We start from the raw sequence: 17,114 nt of genomic DNA, 5'->3' as shown, positions 1-17,114 counted from the left end.
TTCTCTTGTCCCATGAGATAATTCTTTCTCCGTCTCTGGTAAAGTTGTTTGGGTTCGAATTAGGGGTTTACCATTGATGTTTTTGGAATAGACAATGCTTTGAACTTATTGGGGAGTTAGTAGGAAATTTTATTGAGGTGGATGAGGCGATGGAGGCAAAAGAGATTCTTGAGTTTGCTAGATTACGGATCAAGATTCCAGCGGGCGGGAATGCAAATGTGGTAAAAAATATTATAATTAATGATTATCGGTGTCGAATAACCTTTGAAGAAGATACGTGTCATCGTTTTTCTCAGCTTGGTTGTAGTAAATGCATGGAATGGGGGCAGCTGTCTGAGGGGAGTTCAGAGGCACGCTATTTAGTCACTGATGATGAAGATGTGGTTGAGTCTGTGTTTTCGGACATTGGAGGAGAAGATGATGGAGCTAAGGGCAACTTAGTTTTATTAGAAGATCCAGAGTTGGTAGATTTTTCTTCTAAAGTTGGTGTAAACCTTAAAGAGGGAGTAATGCCTGCTTTGGGAAGCCAAAACAATGAGTGGGAAAGGTTGGGAAGCCAAAACCGTGCATGGGAAAGAATTGAGATGGGCGGCGCATTTAAGGGGGTCCAAAACCATGTGTCTGGTGGTGTAAATGAGGGTAGTTTTGGAAAATAGAGGGGGCGATCTGATGAGTTTTTCTGTGTTGGGCCTACTTTGGCCCAAGAACACGTGGTTAGTGGGGCAGAACAGCCATTGGTTTTAGACCCATTTGCAGACGTGGCAGACCATGTAGGTTTCCCTGCAACATGCGACTTTGGGGTGGGCGGAGAAGTGTATCCAAGCGGCGTTGCCCTTGGTGGTACGCCAGCCAGCGACAACGCGGTGGCTCCGACAATGTCAAATACTCTACCTACGGAGGGGTGGTTGAATAAAGCGGAGATGAAGGTTGACGGTGACACCGTGTTAGTTACGTCAACGATAACAGTGACGACGCCTCTTGGGCACCTACTGGGTGCGTCGCCGTGTGACGAGGTGGCAGCGGCGCCCGTTTACAGAGACGAAGGGCTCGAGGTCACCGACGGAAGAGGTCTAGGTTACGACGAGCATTTGGGTGGTTCGCTGGCGGTGGAGGGCTTGTCTGAAGCGACAGATGGAGGAGAAGTTGATGATGCTAATAGGAGTGTCGGGAAGGAGTCAGTAGGGGCGGTTGAGATGGTGTTTTCGGCGGAGACAGCAGGTGGAAAAAGACTTGGCAAGACTTTTTCTAAAACCAGCCTTAAGAATATGAGAAGGAAAGTCGCTTGGTGGGTAAAAGGTTAGAGACTGTTGTCTCTTCTATTTCTGACAATGATGTATGATGTAAGGAACTGTAATAATCGGTTTTGGCTGGAAAATAAGGAATCGGAAGCCCACAAAATTTGGAACATGGGAAAAGTTTTGGGGTTTTCGTTTGCTGGGAAGGAAGAAGTGGTTGTTAAAAATTTGCAAACCTTGGAAGCTCGGGACAGAAATAACATGTTGCTCAAAAGGAAGGAGAGTGTAGTGTCTGATGATGAAAATAATTAGTTTGAATGTGAGGGGTTTAGGAGGAAGTAACAAAAGAAGATATCTAAAGGAGTTGATTTTCAAAGAACAATTCGGAATGGTGTATCCAAGAGACTAAGTGTTCTCATTTCGGAGAAGGTCTGGCAAAAAGACAACAAGTTCAGGGAATTTGTTCGAAGTAAATAGCTTAGTTATGAAGTTTACGGTAGGGGCTTTTTTGTATTCAAAGAAAAATTGAAGAACCTAAAATTCGATTTAAAAGTATGGAATAGAGACGTGTTCGAAGATGTTAATCTGAAAGGGGAGATTTTAAAAAAGAAAATTGAGGATTTTGATGCTCGAGATGATGCTGGTATCTTAGATGAGGAAGGCAGAGTGGAGAGGAGGTCTTTGCTAGCATAACAAAATGAAAATGCTTTTAGACAAGAAACAGTTATTCATCAGAAAGCTCGCCTTAAGTGGTTAAAAAATGGTGACCTTAATTCAAAGTTTTTTCATTCGACTGTTAAATGGAGGAGGGCAAGAAACGGAATTAATGGACTGGTAGTTGATGGTCTGTGGAGTGAAGATAAGGAGGTGATTAAAGGTAAGGTCAGGGACTTCTTCAAGGCCAGATTTGAAAGTGTTGATGGGCTTCAAGTCAAGTTGGATAATGTGCCTTTCAATTCTATCTTTGTTGCTGATAAAGAGATGTTGGTCGGTAATTTCTCCAAAGAGGAAGTCAAGGAGGCTGTTTGGGATTGTGAAAGCTCGAAAAGTCCTGGTCTGGATGGATTTAACTTTGGGCTCATCAAGTTTTGTTGGGAGTTTATTAGGGAGGATAACATGCTGGCCGTAAACGATTTTGCTAGAGTCGAAAAATAGCCTAGGGAGACAAATGCGTCGTTCGTGTGTCTGGTCCCTAAGTTGGAGAATCCACAAAGTTTATGTGATTTTAGACCTATTTCTCTGGGTGGATGTCTATATAAGATCATATCGAAGTTGCTATCTCTGAGGCTTAAAAATGTTATGAGTAAAATCATTGACTCGAGACAGTCTGCGTTTCTAGCTGGTAGGGGAATTTTGGATAGTGTGTTGGTGGTCAATGAAGTCTTAGAGGAGGCAAAAAAGGAGGAAGAAGAACTGCTTATTTCTCAAAGTGGATTATGAGAAGACTTATGATTCGGTAAGGTGGGATTTCATCAGTTATATGCTTGAAAGATTAGGATTTTGTGAACAATGGATTGCTTGCATTAAATCTTGTCTGGAGTCTGCAACGGTATCTGTGTTGGTTGACGGCAGTCCGACTAAGGAATTCGTTCCTTCAAAGGGTTTGAGACAGGGTGATCCTTTAGCTCCGTTTCTTTTCCTTATTGTAGCTGAAGGTTTAGCAGGAGTGTTAAGGAATGCTGTCTTGTTTGACTGGGTGGAGAGTGTGGAGGTTGGGAGGAATAAGGTTAAGGTTAATATGCTTCAGTATGCAGATGATATCTTGTTCTTCTGCAAAGCAACAACCAAAAGTGTTTTCTGTTTAAAATCTATTCTGACTTGCTTTGAGCTGGCTTCAGGTCTAAAGGTGAACTTTCTGAAGAGTAGTATTGGAGGTGTGGGGGTTGATACTTTCACGATCAGTTGTTTCGCAAAAATGCTTAACTGCGAAGTGATGAATTATCCTTTCAAGTATCTTGGGTTGCCTGTTGGGGGATGTCACAAGAAGGAAGCGTTTTGGGATGGGGTGGTTGAGAAGATAAAGGAAAGACTGGGAAGATGGAAAGGCAGATTTATCTCGATGGCAGGAAGGATTTGTCTGATTAAATATGTTCTCTCTGCTATCCCCTTGTTCTATATGTCTTTGTTTAAAATCCATACTATTGTTATGAAGAAGATTGTAAAAATTCAAAGAAATTTCTTGTGGAATTGGAGGTCAGGTGGGCGAAAGATTGCATGGGCTTCTTGGGAGAAGGTGTGTGAACCCCGTGGAAATGGTGGTCTCGGGGTTATTAATATTAAATTTTTCAACATTGCTTTATTGGGGAAATGGATTTGGAGGTTGGTTTTTTCCAAAGGTGGTCTGTGGAAGGAGGTGGTAGAATCTAAGTACGGGGGTTGGAGAAAGTTGAAAGGGCCAAGTTCAAAAACGATGGGGTCCCTTTGGTGAAGGGAGCTAAAGGCGATTTGGTCGTTGAAGGAATGGGGGAGAGAGTTCGACGACTGTTTCAATTGGAAAGTTGGTAATGAGAAGGAAATCAGGTTTTGGGGATAAATGGGTGAGCGATTTGGAGTTGAAAAACAAATTCCCGAGGTTATACTCTCTTTGCAGGGATAAAGATGAGTTGTTGGAATGTTTTGGGGTCTGGGAAGAAGGAGAGTGGAACTGGAAGTTTGGGTGGAGAAGAAATTTATTTGATTGGGAGAAGTCTCAGGTAGGCCAACTTTTTGAAGAAATTAGAGGTTTGAGTATTGATCCGGCGATTGATGACTCGTGGGTTTGGAGGGATGGTATGCATACTGATTTCTCGGTTAAATCGGCTTAGAGTGTTTTAAGGGGACATAGTGAGGGGATTTGTCAAAATTGTACAACTTTTTCTGGAGTATTAAGGCTTTGCCTGCGGCCCAGGTTCTAGCATGGAGGGTATTGGAAAACAAGATTGCTACTAAAGTCAACTTGGCACGCCGAGGGGTGAAGACTGACGTTTTAGTTTGCTGTTTTTGCAGGTTGAAGGAGGAATCTACTAGTCATTTACTCTTTGACTGTAGAATTGCCTGGCTCGTTTGGAGTCAATGTTCCGCGTGGTTAGGAGTGTCGTCGGCCGCTTCCATTGATCCTTTCGCTCACTTCTTGCAATTTTGTAACGTTATAAAGCCCGTTTAACTCTGTACTAGGAAGTGTGTGGATCTTGATGTTTAGAGAGATTTGGTGTCATAGAAACAAAGTTATTTTTAAAGGAGGTGTGGTGGATCATTCTGAAATCTTCACTTTGACTCAATTGAAGGCTTGGTCATGGGTAACTTCTAAAATACCTTATGCTTGCTTCTCCTTTTCTGACTGGTGTGTTGTGATAAGTGTCTAATTTCAGTAATATTTCATATTAAAATATAGGCACTTATGAGGATTTATTGCTAATTTACATATAAAATAATCCCTAATTTATGAATTTATACCTTTTTACATTTTTTATGATCTTTATTTGAATAAGAGTATTTTATTCCCAAATTTGATGTTAATTGCAGATTTCTAAGGAACATTGGAGATCTGGATTAAAGATGAATGATTTGAGCTAAAAAGATAAAGATAGAAGGTCCCAGAATGGAAAAAGATGCAAAAAAACACCATAGAGTGAATTGTAACCAATTGGGAGAATGGAAGATGCTAGAAGTATGCGTGGCTAATTATATCCTTTGGAATTGGGAGTAATAAGCTCAAACTCTTATGTATTGAGGTGATATCTTATATATTAATATTCAGTTCTTGATTGATTATTGGTATTGTTGTTTTACTTTTAATTTTCCGTGACAAATTGAGAATCTTAAATCTGACCGGGAGGTATTTTTAGGGTTCGGACCTAAACAACAATATACTTAACATATTTAAGTGCTAGGAATAGAGTTGAAATGTTAATTGCACCTCAATTATGCGAGGGATCGATAGTTAGGGGACATTCTTAAGGATTTTATATGCGAGGAATCGATATAAACGATTTTTATACGGGCATCAATTTCAATTAAAGAACTTAATATTGACATGCTAATCAAAATACATGAGAGTGAGAGAGATGAAACCTAATCCTATTTATCCAATTGAAACAATTAATTCTTTGTCTGTTTTTTTATTGATCATCGCCAATACAACCACTTTCAATACACTTACAATTGGTTTGTTTTATATTTAGCGATTATTATACTTGATAATTCTCACGGTTCCTTGTGGGATCGATATCCGTCTTTAGGGACAATTATTACTTCTGACAAACGCGGTGCACTTGCCGTAAAAAGTCATCAAGTTTTTAGCGTTGTTACCGGAGAACATATTTGATTTGTTGAGTATAATTTTATAAATATTGTAAATATTTTTTTTTATTTGTTTTGATTTTGTTTATTTTATTAAAATTAGATTTGATTTGATTTTAGTATAGATTTGCTCTTTTAAAAAAAGAAAGTTGTTGATTTTATATTATTTTCTTTTCTTTTTTTACGTTATTTAATTTAGTTTATTTTTATTTTATTTTCTTTTGATTTTGATTTTGTTTTATTATATTTTATTTTAGTTTTTTTAGGATTAGTTTACTTAGTTTTATTTAGATTTACGTAACTGTTATTTATTTGTTTTAATTATATTTTATTACTAATCTTAATTTTTATTTCTACGTAAGCAAGTTAGTTAGAATATTAGTTAGTTAGTTTACAATTATAGTTTTCAGTTTTTTTTTTAGCTTTATTTTTTTCTAGTATTTACTTTTTATTTTTAAGTATGTTATTTCTTTGTTTTTTATTGTTTTCTTTTATTCTGTTTCTAATTTTTATTTTATCTATATATTTTTTCTTTTTTTTTTAATATTTTTGTTATTTTTCTCTTAACGTCATGTGTTTTTTTTTGTTTTTTTATTTATTTTATTTTACATATTTTGTTTTTATTTTTATCTTCAAATTTATTTTATTTTATTTTATTCTTTTTAAAGAACAAAAAAGTTCTCTGTTTTTTTCTCCCCACCCACTGACATGTTTCAGGAAGAAAGCAACATGACAGAACAACAAGCACCACCTATTAAGAAGACACTTGAAGATTATGTCATGTACCAAGGACCAAGACATTTTTCTAGTATTGCAATACCTACTACTACCAAGGCCTTGAAAATAAATCCCGATTTTCTCACTGTCATCAGTGCCTATCAATTTACAGCAATAGAACATGAGGATCGATATTCACATTTGGATACATTTTATGAATTAGTAGGAACAATGGGTTTTCAATCAGGTGATCTTGAAAATGTTTATATGCACTTGTTTTCTTTTTCATTGGCAGGAAAGACTAAGGAATGGATATAAATAATTTTTATACGGACATCAATTTCAATTAAAGAACTTAATATTGACATGCTAATCAAAATACATGAGAGTGAGAGATGAAACCTAATCCCTATTTTTCCAATTGAAACAATTAATTTTTTGTCTGTTTTCTTATTAATCATAGTCAACACAACCACTTTCAATACACTTTCAATTGGTTTGTTTTATATTTAACGATTATTATACTTGATAATTCACTGTTCCTTGTGTGATCGATATCCGTCCTTAGGGACAATTATTATTTCTAACAAACGCAGTGCACTTGCCGTAAAAAGTCATCATCGTGCTCCTTTATCGTGCTTGAAATCGATTTAATTGGCATGACCTAGTTTAGAGTGAAAGGTATCTCTATTTCGATGGTTGTTGATTTTTGTGGGCTGTAGGGTTGATGTCTGGGTTGGTAGATAAGGGTTGTTGTTCTTTTTGCCCCTTGTTTTGGTTGCATTGAGTTTGTATTGAGTTTGTACGGGTTTGTTTTGAGTTTGTACGAGTTTGTTTTGAGTATTGTACAGGATTGTACGGGTTTGTACGAGTTTATGGTTTAGGTACATTTTATTCTTTTTAAAGAAAAAAAAAAGTTCTCTGTTTTTTCTCTCCACTAATATGTTTTAGGAAGAAAGCAACATGATAGAACAACAAGCACCACTTATTAAGAAGACACTTGGAGATTATGTCATGTACCAAGGACCAATAAATTTTTCTAGTATTGCAATACCTACTACTACCAAGTCCTTGGAAATAAATCCCGATTTTCTCACTGTCATAGGATCCATATTCACATTTGGATACATTTTATGAATTGGTAGGAACAATGGGTTTTCAATCAGGTGGTCTTGAAAATGTTTATATGCGCTTGTTTTCTTTTTCATTGGCAGAAAAGACTAAGGAATGGCTCAAATCACTTCAAAATCAGAGCCTCACTCGCTGAAAGGATGTAAAGGAAAGAAAATTTTGTGATAAATTGCTCCCTAAAAATTATTTTGCAGAAAATTCGAAAGAATAGGAGATATATTGAAGAAAACAATATAGGGCTGGAGGATAGATACAATGTCATTATTCAAAAAGGCTTGCCTAAAAAAAATTCAAGGACCCAGGGAGTTTTAACATTCCCGTGTCTATAGGTGCTTTATTAGTAGTAGCCAATGCTTTATTGGATTTGGAAGTAAGCGTAAATATAATTCCTTTGGCAATGCTGAAGAAAATAGGTGATTTGGAGATTAAACCCACCAAGACGACTTTAAAGTTAGCTGATCAAGTAACCAAGTATCCTTATGGTGTGGTTGAAGATGTTCTCGTCAAGGTGGATAAATTCACATTACCTGTGTTTTTTGTTGTGATGGACATGAAAGAAGATGAGGAGATTCCCTTGATACTTGGAAGACCCTTTATGAAGACAAAATCATAGTTGATGTCGACAAAGGAGAACTTCAAGTTAGAACTCAAGATGAAGAGGTAACTTTAAATCTTTTTAATGGTCTTAAAAATTTTAATGCAGGAGAAGAATGTGTATAGAGGGATGGATCACAGAGATATTCACATTGAAATAAACAGGCGTCAAGCTACATGACGTTAAACGAGCGGGGAGGCAACCCAGTCCACATTTTAGTTTTATGTTGTTACCTTTGTTTATTTTATTATCGTCTGAGCTTCATTTTAAGTTGTTTCTATAATTATGCGAGCGATGGATAATTAGGGAACATTCTTAAGGATTTTATATTCGAGGAATCGATATAAATGATTTTTATACGGACATCAATTTCAATTAAAGAACTTAATATTGACATGCTAATCAAAACACATGAGGGTGAGAGATGAAACCTAATTCCTATTTTTCCAATTGAAACAATTAATTCTTTGTCTGTTTTCTAATTAATCATCGCCAACACAACCACTTTCAATTGTTTTGTTTGTTTTATATTTAACGATTATTATACTTGATAATTCACTGTTCCTTGTGGGATCGATATCCGTCCTTAGGAACAATTATTACTTCTAACAAACGCGCGTAAAAAGTCATCATCTTGCTCCTTTATTGTGCTTGAAATCGATTTAATTGACATGATCTAGTTTAGGGTGAAAGGTATCTCTAGTTCGATGGTTGTTGATTTTTGTGGGCTGATGAGTTGACGTCTGGGTTGGTAAATAAAAAGATGAAAGAGAAAATGGAACTAATATTTTTGTCCAAGTGGAGTTGAAAGGAGAAAAACCCCACACAAAATCAAACATTGTACACATAAGACATTCCAAAACCTTCGTTTTCATTTTTTTAAAATGTTTTATATATCATCTTACGCGTTTTCTTTCTGTCATGTTCAAATCAAATCCCACATTGTTCACTCATGCCACCAATGGCACCAAGCACCTCATTTTCCTTCTTCTTCCTCTTCTTCTTCACATTTCAATATACCATCCTCGTCTTCTCCACCACCACCACCCAACAACGCTTTAAAGAAGCTCCAAAGTTCTACAACTTCCCCACATGCCAGACCTTGCAGCACCACCCGAATCACACGTGCCCCATGAATGCAGTCCACGTGGCAATGACCCTGGACGTGGCGTACCTCCGAGGGTCCATGGCAGCAATCTTCTCCGTGCTCCAACATAGCTCATGTCCGGAAAACGTAATCTTCCACTTCGTCTCCGCAGCTTCCCAACCTTCCTCCTTCGCAACTCTAAACCAAACATTAACCATTTCCTTTCCTTACTTGAATTTCCGAATCTATCCTTTCGACGACGACGCCGTTTCGCGCCTCGTCTCCACCTCCATACGCTCAGCGCTGGACACGCCCCTCAACTACGCCCGAAGCTACCTTGCAAATATCCTCCCTCGCTGCGTCGTCAGAGTCGTCTACCTTGATTCAGACTTAATCCTTGTTGACGACATTGCCAAACTCGCCGCCACGTCGCTCGGCGACACGGAGGTCCTAGCCGCGCCGGAATACTGCTCCGCTGACTTCTCGGCCTACTTCACGCCCTCGTTCTGGGCCAACCCCTCGCTCTCGCTCTCGTTCTCGAACCGGACGCGGCCGTGCTACTTCAACACCGGCGTAATGGTGATAGACCTACAGCGGTGGCGCGAGGGAGACTACACAACGGCGATCGAAGAGTGGATGGAGCTGCAGAAGAGGATGCGGATCTACGAGCTCGGGTCCCTTCCGCCGTTCCTGCTGGTTTTCGCCGGGAGGATTGCGGCGGTGGATCGTCGGTGGAATCAGCACGGGCTCGGCGGGGATAATTTTCGTGGGCTTTGTCGGGAACTGCATCCTGGGCCTGTGAGCCTGATGCATTGGAGTGGGAAGGGGAAGCCTTGGGCCAGGCTCGACGCCAACATGCCTTGCCCTTTGGACGCGTTGTGGGCTCCCTACGATCTGCTCCAAACTCATTATGCTCTTCAGGCGTAGAGCACGTCCTAGTTCTAAGGTTTTCGATTTTTTTATTAAAAATTTATTGGAATCAAAACACACAATGTTCAAACTTTCTTGTTATTGTAAAATTATTAAATACTACATTTTTAATGCGAAATATTCTTATTGTTATATTTATATCTTTAATTTCCTCTCATGTTTATAAATTAATAAATATATAAAATTTTCTAATCAAATTGTTAAATAAGAGATATATGTATGCTTAAACTCTAAACATATAATATAACCTAATATTCTTATTTTTCTCTTATGTTTTTTAATGCCTTAGCTGCGGAGAGGCTAATAATTATCGTGTATATCAACTGGCCTGAAAATTTTCAGATGAATTTGTTGTCTCTGGTTTGAATCTTCAGGACGAAGAACTTTACACTCTATGATATTCTTGCTTCAAAATTGGTCTTCAGTGAAAGATCCTTAGCCTTAATTAAAAGAGAAGAGACAGAATTATTAGGGTGAAATTTGTTTCTTATCATGCATATATGGTGAGATTTAGATTTAATATTTTAACGATTGTTTTATTGATTTTGGTTCTCATAATTTTCTTACAAAATAAAATAATCTCTAACGTAAGTGAGTAATGAAGTGTTATAAAAAATTTAAAAATAAAATAACATTGGATTAAAAAACAATTATATTTTATACAAAATATGACAAAAATACATTATTTTAGTTATTTTCATGGCATGCTATAACTTTATTAAAATTTTAATGGACTGAAAGATTTGTGAAATTGAAAATATTAATGTTAAATTATGAAAAAATAAATAAAAAGATAATTTGATAAAATGATAATAGTTAGAGCAATAAAATATGTAATCAAACTTCATTTCACGTTTATGCTTAAAAATGTATTATGTTATTATTGAGTGGTAATATAAATGTAATTTAAGAAATTTAATAAATATATTGTTAAAAGACTAAATAATTTTAATCGTGCTTACAAATATGAAAACTTTTTAAAACTGATTTATTACCATTTGGATAATAATTAAGTTTGTATTATGATTTTTCTTTACTTTGTAAATGCGCTATCAAGGATTTATTTATCCTTTTGTCATAATTTAAAGATGATAATAATTAAGTTTGTATTATGATTTAATAATATTCATTTATCCGTTAATCCAATTAATGGTAATCAATGGACATCAAAAAATATGGATTGCCACCAAACGTTATTGTTTGCGTAGGAGTCACAAAAAAATTGCACCAATCTAATAATTCATTGTTGCTTCAAGAAAAAAAATTGTTCATTTGGTTCCACTACTTAAACAAAATCTCTAGTTGATTTTGCTTGTGCCACCTAAAGGGTAGAATATTTCATGAGCAACAATCATATAACCTTGGTGACATGCTGATGAAAAAATATATATCCTTCATCACGTAGCTTTGCTTCTTAAAACATTAATTTGAAAGTGTGAAACATGCTTCAAATATTCAAAATAGAATTTATTTGCTTAATTACATATTAGTCTCTGAAATTATGGATAACTCTTGCTTTCATCCTTCAAATTTTAAAATAAATCAATCCTCCAGTCTAAGAAAACATATCTTTAGTCCCTAAGGATGTGACTAATAGAGGTTATATGCTCATTGCTACATTATATGGTATGATATAGTATTATTAATAAATAATCTTTGTTGATAGAATTTGGATCAATAAATTATTCTTTTGATCCAAAAAAAAAATTAAATTAATTTTTAGTTTCTAATATTGTAAAAAAAAAAAATAGTCCCCAAATTTGTAAGTTATTTTTTTCTCCTAAATTTGGAAATAACTTACTTTCGTCCCACTGACGTCATATAAAAATTGTTTCTATAATTAATAATTAGAGTGAAAATAAACTAAACTATCTAATAGAGAGACAATAAGTTCAATCAAACCAGAGTTTTCTAGAAGTAAACCTTGTTTTTTTTAATAAAGGTCACACTAAGGTATACTAAGACTAATTTGGATCTTTCTACCTATAGTAAAGGTCTCTTGAATCAAATTGTTTCCTTGAATATGAAAGTGTGTAACCTTTGATTATTTTTGGTTATTGTTTTAGTATGTAAAAAATGTTTTTTTTTTATATCCAAGCAAAATTAATTACTTTAAAATCCCTTTTCATCAAATTTATTCAAATAAAAACTAATTTTAATTATAATCAATTATAACAATGACTAATTATTTATAATATTAAATGTTAATATTCGAATAATCTATTTTTTATAAATACCTCTTAATTATTCAATTTTTTTTAACAATAAAAAAATAAATAAAAATGAATCACTTTAGGATAATCTAACCTTTATACATCAACTCAACAATAACCTTTCTCACTAGACTTACTTCTTGGTTTGCTTACAGAACTCTCTTAGCTAACCCAGAAAAAAAATCTGGAGCAAACAATCATATCATCTTAATTATTCATTTGATTAATCTACAACTTCAACTTATTTATTCAATTATAAAAACAAAAATGCATGCATTAATTGGATTGAATAATCATTTCTAGTAGGATGAATGATAAAACCATCAAAAATATTTTATTAGAGTTACGAGAGTTGTGATGATTGAACTGCGAGTTGTGATAAAGGAGTGGAGTGTGAACATTTTTTCAGAACAACCATAGTCCTGACTTCCCATAATTCCACAAGTTTTGTTAGTCATTGTTGAATCAACAAAACAATTTCGAAGTAGCCATTATCATGTCTTCAACAAATAAACAAGCTACTAATCCCATAAACCATACATATATGGCATGCATCCTTCTCTTGAAAGTGTTGTATCTATGAATCAGTCACAGCACAGTTAGCAACAAAAATCAAGATGATGCAGCTCTTTCCCCTTCGTAGTAGTCTCCTCTTTCTTCTCTCCTCGGCAAGTATCTATAGTAGATGTACTGCAATATTATCTGTCATATTGTTAAGGTTTTTATTTATAATCTCACTTTCTTTAACAATACATAACTTTAGTTATATCAACCCAATTGAAATAATAATCTGCATCGAGAACTACGTGTATAGGATACGAAAAGGTCCAATGCCACGCATAATACTGCATCCAATAACCATGGCATATTAGCTTTGATGCTTTCGAATTCTGTAGTTCTCACAAGAATACTGCATCAACAAGTTATTAGAGTTATCAATTTATTTTATTACTTAATTTGAAGAATAAAAATAATTGAATGCAAATTTATGAGCAGGGGATGGAGTTTGGAACCTTCCCACGTAAGTGACATTAGCGACCAATGCAAAGATGAACATGAAAGGACTTAAGCCCTGTTGGGATGAAAGAAAAGGGAGCATACATAAAAATGTTGAAATACTAGTTAATCTGTTCGCACTTAATTTTAATATGAAGCAAGAGATGAAGATTACTGAGTATTATTACCTCCACACTGCCTCTTTTAATCTGATTAATCAACAATTTAAGACAACTTATCAGTAACAACAAAGCGTATATAAAAAATATAATCATACTGAAAATGAATATAGACGAAACCCGAGAAAGAAAAATGCATGGATTATTTTGACACTCACGTTCAACCATATTTGAGGAATCCGACCACTTATATAGATAGCAGCCATGAGCCATCCCAATCCTTGACCAAATGTACTATGTGTCTCGTATTCCTATAATGAACATTAGTTATTAGAAACTACCGACTAATAGTTATGTAAAGCAAAAATAGCACTAAACAAAAGATGAGTGTGTGAATTATTAAGGCACCAGTACCACTGGCAAGTCGCACCTGCAAAAGTTTTCTTCCACCAAATCTTATGTATCCTTCCCTCAAAGCATTAGCCTTGAGAGGCAAATTAACAGCAGCTGCTAGAAATGTACCATAACTTCCCTGAAACGTGCTCAATTTAATTAACAAATATTGTAGTATGTGTATTAGTATACGATGACAACACAATGTAGAAGACTAACTGTACCAGAATAATCATCATTTGGCAAAAGAAAAAACTTCTGGTTTAAGGGTAAAGTTGAAATGTCAAGGGTATTATAAGTAAGATTCAGTGTGCCCTTTTGACCATAATAACCCTTTTTAGGGGTAAAATTTAGACCATAATAAGCACGAAAGACAAATTTAAGGAATATAAAGAGGTAACTTTTGGAGTAAGAGAGCTTGGTATTTGTGTGACGTTATTTTCTTGATTGAAATTATCTTTTTTCTGAAAAATTATCTGATTATGCCAGTATATTAAAGCTGGAAGCATGTTAAGCAGTTGAAGAACTCACAACTGCAGGACGTGGGATTGGCCTAGCTTTGGTTGGAGGATTTTTTGAGAAAGCTGGATAAGTTTCATCATCCTCGGAAGAAGAGTCATGTATGGATTCCATGGCGGAAGGACCACTTTTAGCAGCTCTCATGTAAGTTCCCCAGGGTGGAGTGCCACTTCCAGCCAATGATCTTGCTGACCTGCACAATTAATTAATCCAATTCAATTCAAAAAATTACACTTCAGTTCATTACATCGCCATTAAGATTTTTGTTACCGAGATAATAAAAAAATAGCGTTTACAATGAACACTAGACATAATAGTGGGAAGAAAATATATGCGTACATATAAAAGTACTCCTGTCTAGGTACTGCTTTGAGTGTGCCATTTGGTATTGGAATTCCTGACTCGTAGGTTGGTTTCGGTGGCTTCAATTGTTTTCTCTCTTCTTCTTCATCCTGTAACATAACAAGGTATGATGATGATGATGATCCTTCGATTGATATTTAACTAATTTGAGAGACAGAACAAAGCTTTGTGAATTGCTCATTTGAATAATTGACGAGAGGGAATCTAAGAAATTGAAACTGTACCCTTTTGTGGTTGACCTTCTGACGAAGTTTGTACCAATTGCTTATGTAGTCGTAATATATGATTAGCAGTAGTAACACGATCGTAGTGATTGTGTAAAGCTGTCAAACACAACTTTCACAGCTCATTAATAAGATTAAGCTTGCAATTTTCGTTACTTAAAATGAAGAATTATCATAATGCATTTCAGATAAAAGCAAGCTAACTAGTTACAGAGGATTCTGGGGGAAGTCTAATCCTAGTGCCCACTTGACTTCAGTAACTTATAAATGATTTTTCACTCCAAGAATTACGTATATTTTATATTTCCTTAAAAAAGTAAATCGTACTTTCTTTTTTTCGGATACTTTATCACAAATATTTGTTAAACTAATAAAAAAACTTATCATAAAATGAGAGTTTGAGCAGCTCCATGAAATTTTAAGTTTTTTCACTGTGGACAACAAAAGATAAATAAACACTTATGCGAAACAATAATTATTTGAATTTGTACGAGTACTTAACTTATCTCTTTTCTCCTTTCGAATTTCTGTTCTAGCTTCTTCAAAGATGTTAAACCAAAAATTGTTTTCGTTAAACTTAAAAGAGAATAAGTAATTAAATTATTATATTCAAAAGCAACAAAAATCTTTTAGGGGTTGTAGAAATCTACTTTCTCTTCTCTCTATCCTCCCCATACTTCTCTCGCTCTTTATTCTCTATTTGGTCCCTCACAAGGTCCCTCACAACTATTTTTTTAGTAGCTTCTACTTTATTTAACCCTTCCTTCTAGATTTGTTTCAAAATGGAAAGGCGGTTTTTGCAAATACCTTTAAAATGTGAAATCATCTCATGAAAATAAATGAGACTTTTTTGGAAAATAAAATGAAGTTATTAAAGGGCGATTTGGCAGTATTACTAGGCTGCGCCAGCCCACACCACCAACCAAGTGAAGCCAGCGATATTGGTTTGGGGCCAAACAGCTGACACGTGTCCAGAACTAAACTGACCTTCAATCCTTTCACACATTCTTCCTAAATTATTATGGTTTTAAAAATAGACAGTGAAGAGTATTGCATAACCAACCAGATTATATATCCATATTCATTATCATGCAGTTTTAATAAATGGTTCTAAGACCAACTAACGATAGAAAAGGATTAATAGAATAGGAAGAATAAAGAAGATGCAACAAAAATTGACGGTTGCTATAATTTACCAGAGCTGTGTAATACTGTGTTGGCAACTGCAGCCATCAATCGTTCAGAAAGAAAGAGAAAGAGACAAAGGAGATGAACGTTAGTGACAATAAAATGAAATTGATGATTAAAGAAAGAGTAATGGCACCCAGTTGTATGTCAGGATTCTGTGTGTCTCTTTGGCAGGACCAATTATGGTGAAAGAAATTATAGTAATGGTTCAGAAATACTCACAGTAGCTGGTTCAAGAAGGCAACCAGTCAAATTGCAGATATCCCTGCATCAGATATATTTTTGCAACCAGTCATCATTCATAATTAGTAAATTAACGAAGCAAATTAGCGCCTGTTTTAGTGGACTTGATCCGAAAGATTTCGTTAGAAAATTGAAAGTGGAAAAAGTTAGTTACACACCATATTGCATCTGGAATATTGGGTAAAGTTAATGAAAATAAAAAAATAAAAAATAAAAAAATTGACTAACCCAGCGACCCAAGTGAGGAGAAAAAGGAGGGATACTCCATGACTTTTCTTAGTTCGAAAAATGGTTATTATTTGAGGAATTTCAGCAACTCCCCAGAATACTAGACTTATGAGACCCAGACTGAACGAGATTTCATCTTTCATATTGCAGAGGCAATCTTTGAAATATTTCTCCACCCATCTCACACATGCTTTTCTCTCTTCAACACAGTAAGAACCTGCCATTCTCTCTCTAACTATTGAACTTTCTTTCTCCTTTTTCGTGTCTCTGTGGTGCGAGTTTCAACAAAGCTAGAGAAAGGAGTAGTGAAGAGGGTGGTTTTATATATAGCAAGAGAAGCCTTTCGAAATTACATAACAGGCCTTTGAGTGAAAACTGTGCCCAATTTTGATTACCCTTTTCGGTTATGTTGCGTAGTAAATTAAGAACAAATCAGACACAATAAAGCTGCGTAATCATATCAAATAATGAGACTAATTGAATCAGTATTTAATAATTTTGTATGAAAACAATGCTCCTATTTTTTTGGTACCATTTTAAAAAAAATGTTGATTGAAAAATGCAGGAGATATTTGACCGAAATTACAGTTGCCAGTGAGTTTTACTAAAAATTATAGTATTAAATAATAATTTTAATGTAAAATAAAATAAAATA

At 35.1% G+C, this 17,114-nt stretch overlaps 2 protein-coding genes across 2 annotated transcripts; one reads left to right on the top strand and one right to left on the bottom strand.

The window, feature by feature from the left end:
• Positions 1-8,842: 8,842 nt before the first annotated feature.
• On the top strand, positions 8,843-10,111 carry LOC137808369 (probable galacturonosyltransferase-like 1). Its single transcript, XM_068609444.1, has one exon. The coding sequence runs from the start codon at positions 8,909-8,911 to the stop codon at positions 9,968-9,970; it is 1,062 nt and encodes a 353-aa protein (XP_068465545.1). The 5' UTR covers positions 8,843-8,908; the 3' UTR covers positions 9,971-10,111.
• A 2,383-nt stretch (positions 10,112-12,494) lies between these two features.
• On the bottom strand, positions 12,495-16,755 carry LOC137808368 (uncharacterized). Its single transcript, XM_068609443.1, has 12 exons — positions 16,460-16,755; positions 16,211-16,253; positions 15,997-16,023; positions 14,801-14,899; positions 14,553-14,665; positions 14,226-14,406; positions 13,732-13,833; positions 13,520-13,612; positions 13,371-13,391; positions 13,200-13,258; positions 13,006-13,096; positions 12,495-12,888 (listed from the first exon to the last, which is right to left on the bottom strand). The coding sequence occupies exons 1-12, from the start codon at positions 16,681-16,683 to the stop codon at positions 12,799-12,801; spliced, it is 1,143 nt and encodes a 380-aa protein (XP_068465544.1). The 5' UTR covers positions 16,684-16,755; the 3' UTR covers positions 12,495-12,798.
• Positions 16,756-17,114: the final 359 nt, after the last annotated feature.

Source organism: Phaseolus vulgaris, chromosome 3 (assembly GCF_000499845.2).
Source record: "Phaseolus vulgaris cultivar G19833 chromosome 3, P. vulgaris v2.0, whole genome shotgun sequence".
Lineage (NCBI taxonomy): Eukaryota > Viridiplantae > Streptophyta > Magnoliopsida > Fabales > Fabaceae > Phaseolus > Phaseolus vulgaris.
This window is presented reverse-complemented; position numbering and strand designations above follow the sequence as displayed.